This window comes from Pleurodeles waltl, chromosome 3_1 (assembly GCF_031143425.1).
Source record: "Pleurodeles waltl isolate 20211129_DDA chromosome 3_1, aPleWal1.hap1.20221129, whole genome shotgun sequence".
NCBI classification, from domain to species: Eukaryota; Metazoa; Chordata; class Amphibia; order Caudata; family Salamandridae; genus Pleurodeles; species Pleurodeles waltl.
In genome coordinates this window covers 406427563-406445843 of record NC_090440.1, presented here as the reverse complement: position 1 = coordinate 406445843, position 18281 = coordinate 406427563, and the positions used below count along the sequence as shown (strand labels likewise).

Below are 18281 nucleotides of genomic sequence, written 5' to 3'. Positions count from 1 at the left end.
ACTCATTTCTACACCAATTCATTCACTCATAGTAGCACTCAGACACTAATGCAGCAACTGACAAGAGACACTCAGACACTCACACCCAGGAACAGACCCACACAGACACTCACGCACTCACTCACACACCCATTCAGACCCTTCCACATCCACTCATAGACCCACTCAAACACTAACACACCCACTCACAGACCCAACTAGACTCTGACACACCTACTCACAGACCCAGACACTGACGCACCCACTCACAGACCCACTCAGGCACTGACACGCCTACTCACTGACCCACTCAAACCATCACACATCCACTCAGAGATGCACTCAAACCCTCAGGCACCCACTCACAGACCCACTAAGACACTCATGCATTCACTCACAGACCCACTCAGGCACTCATGCACAGACCCACTAAGACCACCACACATCCACTGACAGACCTACTCAGACCCTCACGCACACACTCTCACACCCAGAAAGACACTCACACCCAGAGACACCCTCTCACCCCTCTTCTCACACCCAGAGACGCAGACCCTTCGGCTGTGCATGGTGGGAGTTGGGTGGTTATAAGGTGTGTGGCACTGGGTTGTGTGGTTATATGGGGTTGGCCACAGACCAGGGCCTGTGCCCAACTTTACGTTTAAAAAACCCCATAGAAATTCACTGAAAAAGCAAAGGTTACAGGGACGTTATAGTTATTAAATAGAATGGAGAAAAACATAGAAATTCACTTAAAAAACCAAAGGTTACAGATAGGGACGTTATAGTTAGGTTATGAATTTACTCATAGAAAACCTTAGAAGTTCAGCAGTTATAGTTAGAGTTATTTCATGTAAGTAGAACTCGTGCCATAAGGTAACTATAACTCATGTCCTTGCCATGCCCTGCTAGTAACCCCAGATATTACAGCAATCATGACAACTTTTATAACCTCATTGATATGGTCAATGTAACATTTGAAGTAAAATTATTGAGAATAAAACTGTGCATGGTGGGGCACGATTTATAGTTACCTTAGGGCTTGTGCAATAGTTACTTAGAATAAGGTTTTATACAAGTAAATTCAGAACCTAACTATAACGTCTCTGTAACCCTTTGCTTTTTAAGTGACTATATATATAGATATAGATACATATACATATATATATATACATATATATATGAACATTTTATATAAATATATATAAGCATTTATATCTATATTTTTTTTTTCACTCAAAGAGATGGGATACACTTCGCAACGGACTTTCTGTTTATTAGTTCATAAACAGTAAATGCGTTTCGACACACCTGTCTTGTTCACGACTGTTAGTCCTACTTTCATGTTGACAATAAATACATTTTTGTGACCAAATGCATTCTGGATCTCATAGTTCAGATCCATATATACATGAAAGTATTTCAATAACAAAGCAATTTTTTTGTGAGAGAATTCTTTTTTTATATATATACATTTTCATTTTTGCTGCATTCTACCACTGTTGTTAAACATTCACATGTTTCAAGATAGTTATACATTTTCATCAATTAAATTTAGATTCATATTTTCCGCTTTCAGTAGTAAGATTCATCAAGGTCAAAAATAAATACCTACGAAGATAAAAATAAGACCCTAAGTGGGTATCTTTTCCATTAGTGCTCATTTCTACACACTTGAAACATTATTTCTATTTTGTCTCTGTCAATCAATATCTTTATCATCAAACATGTACATATGATTCCTTGTCAAGGTTCAAACCCCCTTGGGTATTTTGTTTTAAGTGTCATGATGCATCTTGATTCTTTTCTCCTTATTGTTAGGATCCTATCACCCCTCTCCCCTTGGTCGCTGGGGTTTCTGTGTCTATCCCATAATATTGCAGACTTTTCCATGTAGAATCTTCATGTACCCTATTCATGTGTCTTGCTATAGCATATGTTGTATCTTTATTTTCTATGGCCCTAATGTGTTAAAGGATTCTCTTTTTTAATTGACAAATGGTGCTACCAACATACTTTAGCCTACACTGGCATTCAAGAACATATACCACAAATGTGGTTTCACATGTGATTTTTTTGGTGTATCAATAGTTCTTCACCCACTGCATCTTTGTACAACCTCATATTTTTGCGAATAGTGCAGGCTTTACAATGGAGACATTTTCTAAAACCTTTGCTTATTTTCTCAAACCAAACTTTATCCTGCTTGTCCTCAAATAGCTATGGACTAGCATATCCTATATAGATAGTGCTTTTTTAAAAGCAATGGATATTGATGGTCCTATTTTCCCACTTATATCTGGGTCCTCTCTTAATATATGCCAATATTTCTGAAGAATGTTCCTGATTTTACCACTTTCCTTGCTGTATGATAATATGGCTCTGGGTTTAGATGTTTGTATATTTTTAGCACTGTCCTTATTTTGTTGGATTTGTACTAGCATGTCACTACAGTTTCTTTGTCTCGCTTTCTCCAAACCTCTTTGTATATCTCCTAATCTGCTGTTTCTTACTGTGAATCGGTTAATCATGCTTTCCCCATGTTTTTCAAATTTTCTCTCAGTGGAACAAATTCTTCTTAATCTTAAGAACTCACTATGTGGGCCATTTTTTACTATATACTGTGGACGAAAAAGATCTATGTAAGATAGAACTCATAGAGGTTTCCTTTCTATACAAAGTTGTCTGTAATTGATGGTTCTCTACATATAAACTTGTATCAAGGAAATTAATTTTCTTCTTGTCAATTACATAGGTAAACCTTAAACCCACATGATTACAATTTAAAATATCGAAGTTCTCAAAATCCTTAATAGTCCCTTTCCAAATGATGAAAAGATCATCAATGTATCTTGCCATAGTACTACCTTTTCCACATATTCCCCATGATGTTCATTCCAGGCAACCCCCTTCTCCCACCATCCCATCGGGATCCTCAGTTTGCATAACTGGGAGAGAAGACCACTCCCATTGCAGTTCCGCACTTTTGTTTGTACATTTGTTTATCAAAAATAAACACATTATTGTTTAGGCAAAGATTTATCATTTCCATCAACATCATTGAATGCTTATACTCTCCCACCCTTCTCTCTTTCCAAAAATACTCAATGGCATGCATGCCTATTTCATGTTGTATTGAAGTATAATGGGCTATCACATCTATAGTCTCCAAATAATAGTCTTCTTGCCATTAATTTTGTGTGTTATTATTTGTTTTATAATTGTTATTAATTTTATTAAAAATATCGTTTGTGATTTTAAGTGATTTTTAATTTAATTGTTTTAGGAATTTATAGTGTTGTAGCGGGTTGTTGGTTTTTTAGGGGGATAGGGTGGGAAGTAAATTAAGTAATAATTCATTATTAACTAATTCATATTTTTTTCAATCAGTATGTGTTTGCTACCAATTATGTATATTATGTAATACTGATTTAATTAATTATATTTGAGGTGTGGGTTGCTATCTTTATAGGGGTATAGGCTGGGAAATAAATTAGGTAATTATTAACAATTAATTAGTAATTCATTATTAATTATTTAATATATTACTAATTATGTAAAGTATGTAATCATTCATTTTAGTTACATTTTAGGTGTGAGGTGCTGGATTTGAAGGGTTGGATGTTAATTATGTATTAATTAATAATAAATTGTGAATTTATTATTAATCATTGGAATGATTATTAAATATGTACATTAAATAATACTAAATCATTTTAGTTGAAAGTTGCTAGGTTTGTAGGGGTATAGGGTGGGAAGTTAATTAAGTCATAATTAATAAATAATGAGTATTACTGCACAATTAAAGATCTAATTGATAATAATTGTGTCAATTTTGTATTAACTATATAAATTAGGTATTTTTCAGGTGTGGGCTGTTGGGTTTGTAGGGTTGTTGGGCAGGAAGTTAATGAAGTAAATATTAATTAATAATTGGGAATTAGTTATTTAATTAATTATCAATTATTTAAGTTTTGTGCTACTTATTTATTTTAGTTATTGTTTGTTAGTCTTGTAAGCGCATAGGGCAGCAAGTTAATTAAGTATAATTAAATAACCCCTCTGATGTCTAACGGTTTCCCTACTGTTGCACAGACTGGAGTGGGAATAGTAAATGTATCACCTACGAAGTCCAGTGCTTTCCCTGCTGTTGCACAAACTGGAGTGGGAATAGTAAATGTATCCCCTCTGCAGCCCATTGCTTTCCCTACTGTTGCACTGTTTTGAGTGGGAATAATATATTTAACCCCTCTGATGTTCTACACTTTCCCTACTGTTGCATAACATGAACTTAAATATGTTTCTAATTAATATGTGTTTATATTTTGAACTTTACAGTATTTGTTTATATTTGTATTTGTTTCTGAATTGTTTAAATATTTTTTGTTAATGTTTTTTTTAATTTTATTTGTTTAGCAATTTATTTAGTGTTTTAGAACTGAATTAATTTTTATGTTTCATGTAATATATGTCTATATATATAATGTGCTTTTTATCATAGTACATTCAAATAATTAGGCACACAAAATATAATGTAAAATATATATAATAATTGTGTTGTATTATATGTGTATATGCATATATATGTATGTGTGCTTATGCACGTATATATTTTTATATAGTATTAAATATTAGTGAGATTTATTTAACTGACATTATATAATTAGTATATATTAACATTTTACAGATTTGCTACTTTAAATATATATATACATAAAATATATTAATATAATAAGAAATATATTTTTTTTAATGTTTTTAACAAAATTAGTGTGAAATTGTAAGAGACCATTGTTCATGGATAATACGGTTGGGTTACTCCCATAATATAAATAGAAGCACTACTGAAGCAGACTGTGCAAAAACCTCTAATCAAGTAACAACTGGAGTAGGGAGACTAATATTCTTTGGTGCATCTCAAATTGAAAGGCACTGCAGCCTGCGGTTTCAGCATCCAAAATCACAGATTCGCACTTTCAAACTTTTGAAGATCTTTCTGTCCCCAATTGCCTTTGTAAATTTCGTTTTATGCATTCATTTTCTTTCACTCAGCAGCCCTTCAAGCTATTTAAAGTACAGTGTAATTACTGTCTTAAATTAAAATGTTCTCTGCCTTTTTTGGACTGTTTTATGCCTTAAAGGTATCTTCCTTCATGACCCTTTTTCTGACAATTACTCAAGCATTTATTAGCATTCACAAAGATGTCTTTTTTCTTTTCTTTTCAGGTTAAACACGTGGATAAAACTTTCAAACGAGGAATGAAGCAATCTGCCAGCCCATCCTCAGTTAATAAAACCCATTCTTCTTACAATTCGTATATGGTGCTGCAAATAATTCTATTCTAAATAAGCTCAGAATGGTCAATCTTCACAGATATTACTGATTCATTTGTGTAGCCTAGGATAAGTTAGATACAAGCTATAGAAGTATCCAAATAAATCTAATAAAGTATATTAAACTTCTATAAATCCAGAAACTTCAATTACTGCTTTCTAAGCACCTCACGTTTCAAATATTGTGCCAAAAGATTTTTGGACTATCAATTCTAGAATATTAGCCACTCAAGTCGACAAATTTGAGACAAGCAGATTTGAATAGTTTTTTCTCAAATATGTCCCCTTTTGAGGTCTTTTGTATCTCTTTATTATTATCATTTCCGTTACTTGAAGAGCTACGATCTTCTAGTTATTTGAATTACATACTGACACAATCAAACCAGGACTGTTGACCTTATTTGTTATGTAACTTCTCTATGACTGCTGCATCACCAACTCAACCACTTATGATTTGTCTATTTCAGTTTGAATTTATATGTTGTGCCAGATATGCAGTCTGGTTCAGTTACTATACTAGCAATGTTTTTTTAATTTTTATTATTACGTGGTTTTCACTGTTCTAAAAAAAAAGTATGTTTGTCATCATAACATTACTAGTGGAAGAAAGTTAGCATGGTTAACAAAAAAGATTATTGTGTTACAGAATTTCCATAAACTCTTTTTTATATTTAAAAAATTGCTTAAGTAACACAATAAAAAAAATTCTGTTGTACACATAGTTGCTATGAGTGCTAATATAGAAAATAAATTACTACCTTAATTGCTGCTACCATATGACAGAATTCTGCAACATATAAGGATGCTTCCAACATTTATAAATGAGTGTTGTTCAGATAATAGAAGATGGTGCCATAGGATGGTGATCAAATATTTCACATTGCTGTTATGATGCTCAATATACAACCCTCCCAGTGGTGATAATCAAGTATTCCAGCACCGATCACTTTAAAATCGCTACTTCTCAAATAAACAAGAACTGCTCATAGTACATTGCGGGTTCTTACTAATCCAAAGCTCCAAGCTACACCCTACCGTGCTGAAATCCGTGCTCTGAGATTATTGCTCTTCCAGCCGCAGCCTCAGACACAGAGCTATCCATGAGACAGAAGTTTGCACCTGGTACACTATGTAAACCACACACCCTACTAGCACTATCCACATTTCCCCAGTATGTAAGGAAACATTGCCCTGACAGTTTTTACATTTTACATTGACTTCCAAGAATAGCATGTCTTGCCTTAATATGTTCTTGTATTACTCAATATATGTAAAATATTCAATGCCAAATTGATTTCCACGTTTAGAGACGTGAAAAATTATATGCCACGTAATTTCTCACATTGTCCAGTATGTGAAGCACCTATTACAAAGTCGGTTTCCACGCTACCCTGGTATGTAAATGATCACTGCCACACTGGTCATACCCTTGTCCTAATCATTGCAAAACATATTTTAACACTGTAAAGTATGTAAGGTATCATTGCCATTCCAACTTCCACATTTGAAAGTATGCCATGATGTTTCCACAGTGATTCAGCATGTGCACCACTGTGGCCATGCTAGTTTCCACATTGCTACAATTGTGAAACATGCTTTGTCATATCATATTGCCATATTGCATCCCATATTGCATCCCACATCTCATCAATGTAGGTGGCTAAAATGTTGGAGCTTGAAATGCATGAGGCTAAGATAGGGAAAGGGCAATATTACCCACCACTCTGCTGTGTAGAGGTGGGGCGAATCACAGGTAATTGGCAGGTGGCAGCAGCATAGTAAAGCTCTTTCTGTAAGTATGCCTACATGTTTTTGTATAGAAACTGCTGGATCATGTTGAACCAACTCTTGTGGCCTTATTATGACATTGGCGGTTCTGGGACCACCCATGCCATGGTGGAGGTTGGACCGCCGCACTATAGGCAGTCCGACTGCCATATTATGATCCTGGTAGTCGGACTGCCAGGGCACCGCTGTCCCCGCCAGGAACATGGTTCCCGACGAGCTGATGGCTGTCAGAGTCATGGTCAGCCACGGCAGCGCTGAGTTCAGCGCCGCCACGCTGATCACAAGTCCAGTTTCCACCAGCCTTTTCATGCCGGGAGCTCTACCATGAAAAGGCTGGTGGAAACGCAGTGCATGGGGCCGTGGGGGCCCCTACACTGCCCACTACCCATAGGAGGACCCTGCACTTCCCACAGCCATGTCGTGGGCAGAGGGGCTCCCCTGCCCAGCACTTTCAGAATGCACACGGTCTGCTTTCAGACTGTGGGCATTCCGAGGGTGCTGGTGTGCTACGGTACTGGCCTTGGCTCCCTTAAGGGGGCAGAGATCAGTACCATAGCACTTTTTCCACTGGACTGATCAGCGGGCACCTCATAATATGAGCCCAGTGGGAACATCGTAATACGACGGGGTGAGGCAGCTGGGTTGGCGGGCGCCTCATCCCCGCGAGTTTGACAGTCGGTTTGCCTGACCGCCAAACTTGTAATGAGCCCCTTAATCTGGAATAGCAGGTTACTTGTTGAATGGTACAGAAGGGGTTTGTGTTTCTCGTACCCCGCAACATTTTTTCAAAAGTATCCTAGTATGCCAAACCCCTGCATGTTTGTGCCCTGCAGACACGCCCTGATACAGTATTTGGATCCTTTATATTTGATAATCCTCTGGGTACTTGCAGGGCGCAGTATGGTCGAGGCCCAACCTGCCCTAGGTTTTGAGGGGATTTAGTGGTTGATAATAGGTTAATAGAGCATTCATGGTCAGCCTTATATGGGAACGACAATAATAAGGCCACTTGAGGATAAGGACTGTAGACATATGAGTTAATGTATTTTATTTATATTTTCTTCTGTACGTGGTAGCAATATCACTGTTAGTGTGAGAGCACTGTACCATTTTAGGGTTGACTGTCAAAAAGGCCTTCAGTTTTCTGATTGCTATTTTTGCCTTTTCTTACCCAGGTAGTTCTTACTGTTGTCTGTCACCTTGATGTGGGTAGCGCCAGCGGGTATCACAGTCACCTCACTGTATCCAAAATTACCTAAGGAAATCAAGAGATAGCATCAGACAAAAACAAAGTACTCAAAGCAAGTAAAAACAAGGTGGTTGGTGAGCAATCTGATAAAGAAACACCTGCACACATGCGAGTCCTCAGATAACTCGGAGAGGGGTACTTCAGAGAAAGGGTTTGCACTTTCAAAACAGGTCGGGTCATCATAGACAACGTGCACTAAGAGTAACCCTAACATAAACGTTCTACAAGCCTGCTGCGTGGGCCAACACACAGGAAGTTGCCTCTCGAACTGCATCACACAATGTGCAAACATTTTGGCAAAACAGTGAGGAGTGTCAGTGGGATGCTGGAGACAGAGGGGGAGGCATAACAGGGTCTTCTGTACAAATAAACACATGAATAAAGTCTGAGATAGATGACTGCCCCTGGATCTCATAATGAACAAACTAATTTTTGAAAATATTAGCGCTTTAAATTTACCAGTTAGGTCGCCATGTGCTTGAGGAAGAGTGGCACTTAAAATTCGAAAGAGAGTAGTAAACCGGGGCGCCAGGAGATTAATGTACTAACCAGACCACCCAAGGGGAAGTTACTGGAAGTAAGGATGTTAAAGGTATTCACTTAAATACAAAAGGAGGTTCTAGGAATTTGAAAGATCAATGACGTAAAAACGAAAAGAAGGTGAAATACACGTAAATGAGGGTACGTTACAGGAAGCAGGCAGGACAAAGGAATCCCATACTCTACAAAGAGAAGTTAAAGGATTAGGAAGGTCAAACACACTACAAGAGGAAGTTACTGAAAGCAGGAAGGTGAAAGGAATCACCTAAATAAACTACAACAATACGATACTTGAAGCAATGAGGTTAAAGGAAACACATACTTTATGAAAAGGACGTTTATGGAAGCAAAGAGGTCTAATAAATTAAGGAAAGTGCATCAGGGTGTTAGAGGAAGGTGGGACTTCAAAGAGATAATGTAGGATATAAACGATTGTTACTGGAATTAGAGGGGTCAAGTTAGTGAAGTAGGAAACAAAAGGAGGTTACTATTGAAATTAAAGCAAATGAAGTAAATATTGTAAGCAGGGTGCTAGACCACACAGAATGGTTTCAAAGTGATAGTTGCAGGAACCAGGTGCCCATTGGTATGATAAAGAACTGAGGGCCTGATTTAAGTTTGGTAGCGTCCACCGAACTGCCAGTGTCGCGGGGGCACCTCCTCTGCCACCCAGTCAGGCTACGCATTTTTTATTTCTCATCTTGGATGTGCAACTTCTCTTCCACCCTTCCATCCCCCCTAAGATTGGCTTATGTGGGAAAAGGACTGATTGGCAGGTCCACAGGACTGATTGATAGGTCCACCTGGCCATCATGAAACATTGGCAGTAGAAATGCAACCCTAAAATGAGCATACATTTCCAGTACCCACAAATAAAAATGTCCCTAACAGGCTGTGAGTTTCTGTTTGAATATCAGGCACATTTTGAGGATTTTCTGTTTAAAGATTTACATGGCGGTCTTCCATAGAATGGGTGCCATCAAAAATTATGGTGAACCAGCTATCCTAAATCAGGCAGGGGTATCTTGGCTGCAAGGACAGTCTTGCTTAAGGCAAAACCCGTATTGGAAGACTGCGTTCCCCTGTCCTGTAAGGGTATTTGATGAATGCAGAGGAGGGAACACCCTGCATTTTGGGGGATATTCCTTTAACATCCTCCTCTAAATCAGTCACCACTATGTCCCTTGGTATGGACAAGTGTTGGAAATAGCAGTGGTCAAAATACACGTTTATTAATCTCAGTGAATACTGGAGGTTTACATCAGGGACTAAAATGGCATTTATAATATAAATACATGCATAAACTGCATTTCACAGGATGATATATCTGTAATGTTAAAACAGCATACGCCATGAATGATCTCATTAGCGCAGAGTTAAGGAGAGTCAGTAAGGGAAAGCAAGAAGCATTTCTAAACAATCAATGAAGTATATTTTACAAGAGCATGCAATAATTATAATTGCCATTAGCAGTGCGTCCATTGGTTAGGGAGAAGAAAGAATAAATGGGCTAGACAAAGGAGAGAGAAAAAAGTGAGAGCGATGCAGATGGATAGATAAAGAGGTAAATACAGAGACAAAGAACGTGTGAAAGAGAGAAGAACGCATGTGCAGTGGCAGCAAGCGCCTGGATAACCACTCTGGTGACAACCTGCGCTATAAAATTAACACCTGATTGATTAACTGATTGAACATGAGGGAGGAAATGGTGAGGAAGTGGATATTCAGTGCAATAAAAAAGAAGGAGTACGCAGTCTGTGGTCTGCTCCCAGCAGCAGGAACCATCGAAAGAGAAGGATGGTCTTTGTTGATCTTGCAAGATGTTTGGGGCAGACAGGAAAAAGTATGATGCAGTGTGAAGTCGGATGTAAAGCGGCAGGAGTAGTGACAGACTAACAGGGATGTAGCGTTGACAGTAAAACTGGAGGGGTGTGAGCTTCGGATTTCCCAACAATCACGCTGGCATATAATGTGTAAATACATTATTTGGCAAGCAGGGTACATGAGTGGTGCCCAAGGAGCAGTGAAAGGGAGAGGAGTGTGAAGTGGTGGGGATACAAAGTGAGAGAAAACATTATTTTATTAAATAACCAACATTTTTAAGTCTGTCTAAACTGAGAGAATGAGTGGTAAAATCCAACAAACACTTCACCAAGCCCAACTGAAAGCACATGTGCCCAACTATTTATCACAAAATACATTTATTAGGGGGGTGTAACACCCCAAATGTGCCCCCCCGGCAGCTACGCCCCTGCAGACTTATTTTCAGATCTGGCACAATAGTGGAGAAATGTGTCGCTGGTGGTCATTGTGGAGAGCCCTGCATTCAGTAGTATACGAAACGTGGAGCATGGTACTAGAGAGATTTTGCTTAGCTGGACATTATTTAAGTGGATCAATATAGGAAGCACGTGATGGGAAGGTACAGGTGCTTGTGGACAGTAGTGTGTTTGATAGCAGAGGCAAATATAAGCTGGGGTGCCTTGTGCCCAGTGTTATAGAGGACTGTGTCTCTTATTGTTGGAAGCAGGGGTGCACTGTCGTAATGTACGGAATGGAGCAGGTTGTTAGGTAAACAGGAAGTCCACTGACACAAAACCGGACAGTTAATTATTGTACATAGGAAGAAACGTGGTGCTCATGCTAAAAAGCATTGAGATGCTTATTGCAAAGCAGACTGCTCACTGTTATGGACAACAGTGCAGAACATCAAGGGAAACAGGGCATTCAGTTTTACAGAGGATCAAAAGTAACTATATAGGAAGTCAATATTATAGACTAGGATGGAGCACAATATTGGGACGTAGAGTATGTGGTTGATAGATGTTCGGTGCATTCATGTGAAGGAAATGGAGGCCACACGAGAAAGGTAGTCCTTGATGGAAAATAGAATGGAGCTGACCTTTATAGGAAGAGGGTGACGACGCATATAGAGCACCGGTAAGAATATTGTAGGATGTATATTGGACAGTGAACTGAACTAGTCATTTCCTTCGTGTCTTAGCACTTGCACTATGAGGTCAGTGCAAAACCTATGATGTACAGTACGGGACGACGACGTGGGACTGGAGTGAAGGGATTATCAGTAAATAATAGAAGCATAATGAGGACCAGGATGCTCAATTCTATAGGCAGTGAAGAATTACTCTACAGGAAGCAAAGTGCCTATTATTATCAGGGAGAGACAGTTATGGGTCAGAAGGTACATAATGGTATACAGAGTGGAGATAATCACTATAGGAACAATAATGCTTAACCATTTCTGATAAGATTTGCAAATCCTTCTTAATGAGTGTGTCTATCTTACTCCTGTAAAGTTGGAAGCCACTCATAAATCAAGAGTAAGACATATCAGTGCTCAGGAAAAGCTTTGCGAATTGGCCTACAACAAAATGAAACTAGTTATTACAGGAAGAGAAACCCGTACCAGGAAGAGAAGGTATCAGGAAGACCGAGCCTGTGGTCTGTAAATGGGACCCAGGAATCGCGTATTGATGCACCCAAAGAGAGATGACACTGAAGAAACACTGGGAGCTATAGAAGATCCAGCAGCATGAAATATCAAAACATAAAGGAGATAACATTTAGCGAAGGGAGACAGGCCTCTACATGGCGGAGGTTGTCATTAAGGGGACAGGATGCTCAATGGTAGGGGGCATGCTTAGCAGGAAACAAGGTGCATGATAGTACTAGAGAGAATGGATCCAAACATATTGGGAAGCAGGGGGATTATTGGCAGAGTGAATGGAAATTATCCCTTTTGTAGGAATGGAGCTGAAACATGCAGAAAATTAGCTTGAACTGAACCTCATGGGAATCGGAGTATGGTATAGAAAATGTAGCAGCTGATTATGCGGAGCAATGTTCTAAAGTATACAGAATGTAAAAGGTTCTTGTGGGGGGCAGTGGTTTCGAGAGTATGACTGAGACAGAACACGTTCTCTGTATGGCGTAAATGGTATTGGGTGCAAGCAGGTAGTTTTGCTGTGCACCTCTGTAGTCTAGGCTGGTGAGTAGTAGACACCAAGTAGTACAATGCATGGTTTACGGTACTGCCGTTTGGAATAAGGGTTACTAGAAGCAGTGTCTCTAGTGTGTGAATGTAGTCTTGGAAGAGCCTTCCTTGAGCAGCAGAGTTTACTTGAAGTAGTATGCATGGAGCAAAATGGAATTAGACAGCAACTATGAGGAGGGGTTATGATGCCACAGTGCATGATTGAGGGAAGGCTACTTGAATCAGCATCCACTGCTTAGCAGAGCAGAGTCAGAATGTTAGTATAAGAAGGATACGAGGTTGTACTTTAGGACAACAGGTAGTTACTTGATGCTCTATGTCTATAGTAACATAGCAAATTCTGATAGCTCTGGACTGGTGCAGGCATGCTGGTTCAGAACAGAATGGGAGGTACCACCGCAGAGTGCAGGGATATTAGTATGGATGTCATTTTGGGGTCGCCAGGAGCCTCATCTGTGACCCTTTTCTTGTCCTTTGTGACCCCTGGCAGAGCATTTGCAGCCTCTGACCTCTGTGGTGGCAAAGCCTATGCCAAGAAAACGAGGTAAACAGTCTCTGCAGCTTTCACTGGACTTGTGACATTAAACGTTTAATTCATTTATAAACAAATAAATTCCGCAGTGTAGGCTGTTGTATTCGTGTAAAATTGTGCCCTTTAATGGCTAATAACTTCAACAGTGATGTCATCAAGGTCATATGACATCACTTCCTGATAGAATGAAGCATCACTTCCACTATCCCTGGAAATTTCAAGGATCGACGTGCATGTTTATTAGTGTTTCAAATGGTCAGGTAAGGGCAACTGCTTTTGTTTAAGGTGAATGGGAGAGGATCTGCACTACCCAGCGGTGATGCAATGCTTTTCATGGGAGAGTACCACCACTTCTCAGTAGCAAATATGCGCTCTAGCATGGTGAGTACCAGCACTTTTATATTTTCTTTTCAAGCACTGATGCTGATCCAGTGTCAGTGTGGTAACTTCTATCACTACAAGGCTTGGACTCACAGATCAGAATGAGAGTTAAAGTGCAGAAAAAGTTAGTCACTACATGCAGTGTGAGCATGAGTCCATACCACTCTGAGAACAGTTCAAATTAAGAACTGCCACTTACATCGCAAGCCCTTTAACTGCCACCATGATTAAATATCCTCCACTAAAAACTCATTCTTTGATGCATTTTTCCGGCAGTGTTACTGTCCACATGACTACTCAGGCTAACTGTATGCCACCTCACTACACCACACATACTAAGATGTGAAATCAGAATATAACAGCTGGAATATCACCTGACATATATATTGCTGCCAAAAATACAGCCGCATTGGAGTTAATACATTTAAAACACAATATTTATATCAGTCGATATTTCTGACTATAATATTCTGACATACACCCATTCACATTAACCATCGCTCCCTAGTGCTACCAATATCACTAGTGACACTATAACAAATCACCACCAATCCACTTTGTCCTCCCTGAAAGAGGTACAACAAACAATTTCATCTGGAGACACCCAAGAAAACACTCTCCCTTTACACTCTGTCATGCTTACTCATTATCCATTCATAACAGCTATCTTCCTCCAATTCCATTGTGATTCTCATGACCTCAACCCACCCCGAATAACCATCGGCATCTCAGATTCTCTATTTAACGCCTCTTGGGACACACTTCACTAGTACTTAATGGGTCCTTACTAATTTTCATGATAATCCCCTTTATCTCTTCCTTATATGAGACACACTGCCCTACTCTTCTCCCAATTTGGGCCATTCCTCTGACTCAAATGAAGACTAACATTTCCCTGAAGAGAACTCACAACTAAGATCCTGGTTACACATGGAAGCATAATATTGAGTCCATCTCGTTATCCATGAACACTTAGGACCTTTACAAATGGCCCTGAAAATGGGCAGGAGTTTCATGGCCCTCAAAGTTACCAATAGCAGGGCAGCTGTTATCACCAGGGGTGTAGAAAATCTGCCCATTGTGAGTTGAACCTCGAGAGTCCACAAAAAATGAATAATTACCTGGGAAGTCTGTATTCTTGGTCCGATTCCCCGAGATGTCACAAAGAAATTTAAACTGTTTTCAGCAGCCGAAATCTCCGTATGAAAGTGAAAAAGTTATAACTCCCAAGGAGCCTTCTTTATCTGCTGTTACTAGCCTCATCAGAATTAAGAGGCCACTCGTAGTGAGGACCTCTTGACTTGGGTTCACACTTCCTCAATCCCTCAGAAATGAGGACGAACTATTCTGCAGCAATAACCTAACCAGACAGTGCTTTTAGTTTCATGCAACACACACCAATAGCTCAACAGTATGACTCATTCACTTACAGCACGAAACATCATCACGCTAATCGCTAATCAACACTAGTATGCAGTTAGAACCCGTTACCTCAATCCCATGGCTGTTCCTTTCCATGTCCTACTCACTTCAAAGGTATGCTCCCTCTAACTATTCCCGTTGAACAAACTCCTGATTAATACCGAACTTAAGGTCGAAGATTGATTATTGCAACGGTCCCCTAGTTGCACTAGGCCAGTACTCACTCTCTTTTCCACACAAACTCATAAACCTTATTGCTTGTTTACTGTTGAACCTCCTTTGACTTATGGCTACCACTACATACCAGTCCAGTACCAGGTAGGACAATTTCTGCCAGACTTGGGTTCAATTCTAAACTATTACCCATGGTCTTTAAAGTGACTTTTGGCACTGCCATAAGGTATCACTCCCAAACTGTCTTAAATACGTCACTTCTAGGGATCTAAATCAGACAACTTGAACGTCCTCACTACCATGAAATAATTACTTCTACCCCCGATCGACATTAACTCCCCACAGCCCAACCTGTGCGCTACTACCACACCCCCTCATTCAATATTGAATTAAACACTTATCTTCTGCAGCTTAGAAACAAACACGATTGATACCCCTCATTGTCAATCCCCAGTCTTTAGCCAGCAAATCCAGTTGCAGTCTCGAATAAAAAAAATCACCATACTGTACCTTGCCTAATATACAATAAGCAACAGATTATTTGCACATACAGTCCAAACACCCCCTCCTCATAAGTTTCTTACCCATGCTTTTAACTAAAAGCAGCAAAGCTGACAGTGTCATCATATACCAATTGGTTGCTCTGTAGGCCAATACTATGAGAAACGCTGCCGCAAACTAACAAATAAAAACACAAACCCATATATACTATCAGTAGTATTCATGGTGTTACTGTGCAGAATACGAGCAGCACCAGTAGTCTGCATGTTGTTAGAGTGCACAAAAAGAGTTACTAACAGTACTGGGCATTGCCACAGAGTGCAGAAAGAGATACCATAGAAATAGTATGTGCAGAGACGTAGTACAGAATAACAGAGAACTCATTAATAGTATGCACAGAGTAAACTTTAGGTATGGCTACTATCAGCTGTAGGTGTGGTGTTAGATGCAGAATAGAGCACCATCAAGAGTATGCATGCTATTCCACTGCATAACAAGAGAGCTACTAGCAGTAGTACGCATCTGCACCTAGGGCAAAATTAGAGATACATCGGCTCAAATATGTGAAGCAGCTCAGCGCAGAATAACAGAGAAACAGTCAATAGTATGGACATAGTTACATTTAAGTAATGGGCTACTATGGGTAATATGCATGGAGCTACTTTGCAGAATAAGAGGAAAGGCAGCAGCATGCAAGCTGTTTAAGTGCATAATAGGAGAGGTTCGTAGTGTAGGATGAGAGGGACTGCAGCAGTAAAATGCATAGAGGGTCAGTGCAGAAAACAGCCCCAGTAGACAAGGAGTTACATGAAATTCATGAGCTATGGACAGAGTACAGCTGGTTAAGAGAGACACCAAGAGTAGAGTGCATGATGGCACAGTGCAGAATATAAGGCAGTTTTAATATGAAGTCACGAGATGCAGTATGCATGGTAATGCAGTACATCACCCCAGTATGTTACTGTCAGCAGTGTATACTTCAGTGCGGCACAGAACAGGAGACCGGTTTTTGAAGCAATGCAATATATTCCAGTGGCATTAACTCGAGCAGTGTGTGTGTCAGCAAATATTATAACAGATGTGTCTCCAAGAAACATTACTCGTTGCTACATGATGTTTCCTCCAGTGCTTAATTTGAGCCGGTAATTTCCGGTGCCGGGCACCTGCACTTATTTTTGAGGCCCGGCACTTAGTTTTCTGCATCAGGCATTTACTGTGAGCAAAAGGAACATATGGGAAAGACGGAGGAAGAGAAAAGCAAAAAAGCGTCACAAAGAGAGAAAGCAGAAATCTGCAAGAGTGAGCTGAAAGGCCAGGGAGTGGCTGTAAATGGATTAAAGAGGCCCAAAATGACTCACACATTTAAATGCAGCAGGCCTGTGTTTCAAAAGAGAGCTTAGGGCACTGGTGCGTTTTTATTTACAAACTAAGCACTGGTTTGCTCCCTCCTTTCATTCTTTCTCTGTTTTCCATCCTCCTCTTCCTCCTTTTTCCCGCTTTTCTGTTGTTCACTCTATTGCTCTGAGTCAACAAGTGATGAGGAAAAATAAATATTGGTATCGAAAAATGAGTGCTGGTGCGCCTCGCCTGCATCCACCAGCTCGAATGAAGCACTAGGAGCTGGGTGCTCAGTGCTGTACAGGGATGAGTGAGGGAGGCAGTCACCAGAGGCAGGGTGCTCAGTGCTCTACAGGGATGAGTGAGGGAGGCAGTCACCAGAGGCAGGTGCTCAGTGTTGTACAGGGATGAGTGAGGGAGGCAGTCACCAGAGGCAGGGTGCTCAGTGCTGTACAGGGATGAGTGAGGGAGGCAGTCACCAGAGGCAGGGTGCTCAGTGCTCTACAGGGATGAGTAAGGGAGGCAGTCACCAGAGGCAGGTGCTCAGTGTTGTACAGGGATGAGTGAGGGAGGCTGTCTCCAGAGGCAGGTGCTCAGTGTTGTACAGGGATGAGTGAGGGAGGCAGTCACCAGTGGCAGGTGCTCAGTGTTGTACAGGGATGAGTGAGGGAGGCAGTCACCAGTGGCAGGTGCTCAGTGTTGTACAGGGATGAGTGAGGGAGGCAGTCACCAGAGGCAGGGTGCCCAGCACTGTTAGGGCATGTAGGAGGCAGACTGTGCCTAGAGGCAAGCTACTCACTGTATCACAAGAATTCGGAAGGAGGCAGGTATTAGACTCAGTCTTCAAAGTTGCTCAGTGATGACAAAGACAGGAAGTTACCAGAGGCCGGGTGCTCCGCATATTACAGGGATGAGAAACGAAAGCAAATATAAGAGGTGGGTGCTCATTCGTTTTTAGTGTTGCTGGGGGGCAGATATCAGAATATCAGAAATCAGGCGCTCAGAGTTGCTCTGAGATAAAGAAGGGA

At 40.2% G+C, this 18281-nt stretch overlaps 1 protein-coding gene across 1 annotated transcript in view; it reads right to left on the bottom strand.

Moving 5' to 3' along the window:
* ADAMTSL5 (ADAMTS like 5) overlaps window positions 1–18281 on the bottom strand; it is a 270500-nt gene that overhangs the window by 89896 nt on the left and 162323 nt on the right. The window contains exon 8 of the mRNA XM_069222636.1: window positions 8273–8356. Coding sequence (XP_069078737.1) covers window positions 8273–8356 — 84 coding nt within the window. The remainder of the gene's footprint in view (window positions 1–8272; window positions 8357–18281) is intronic.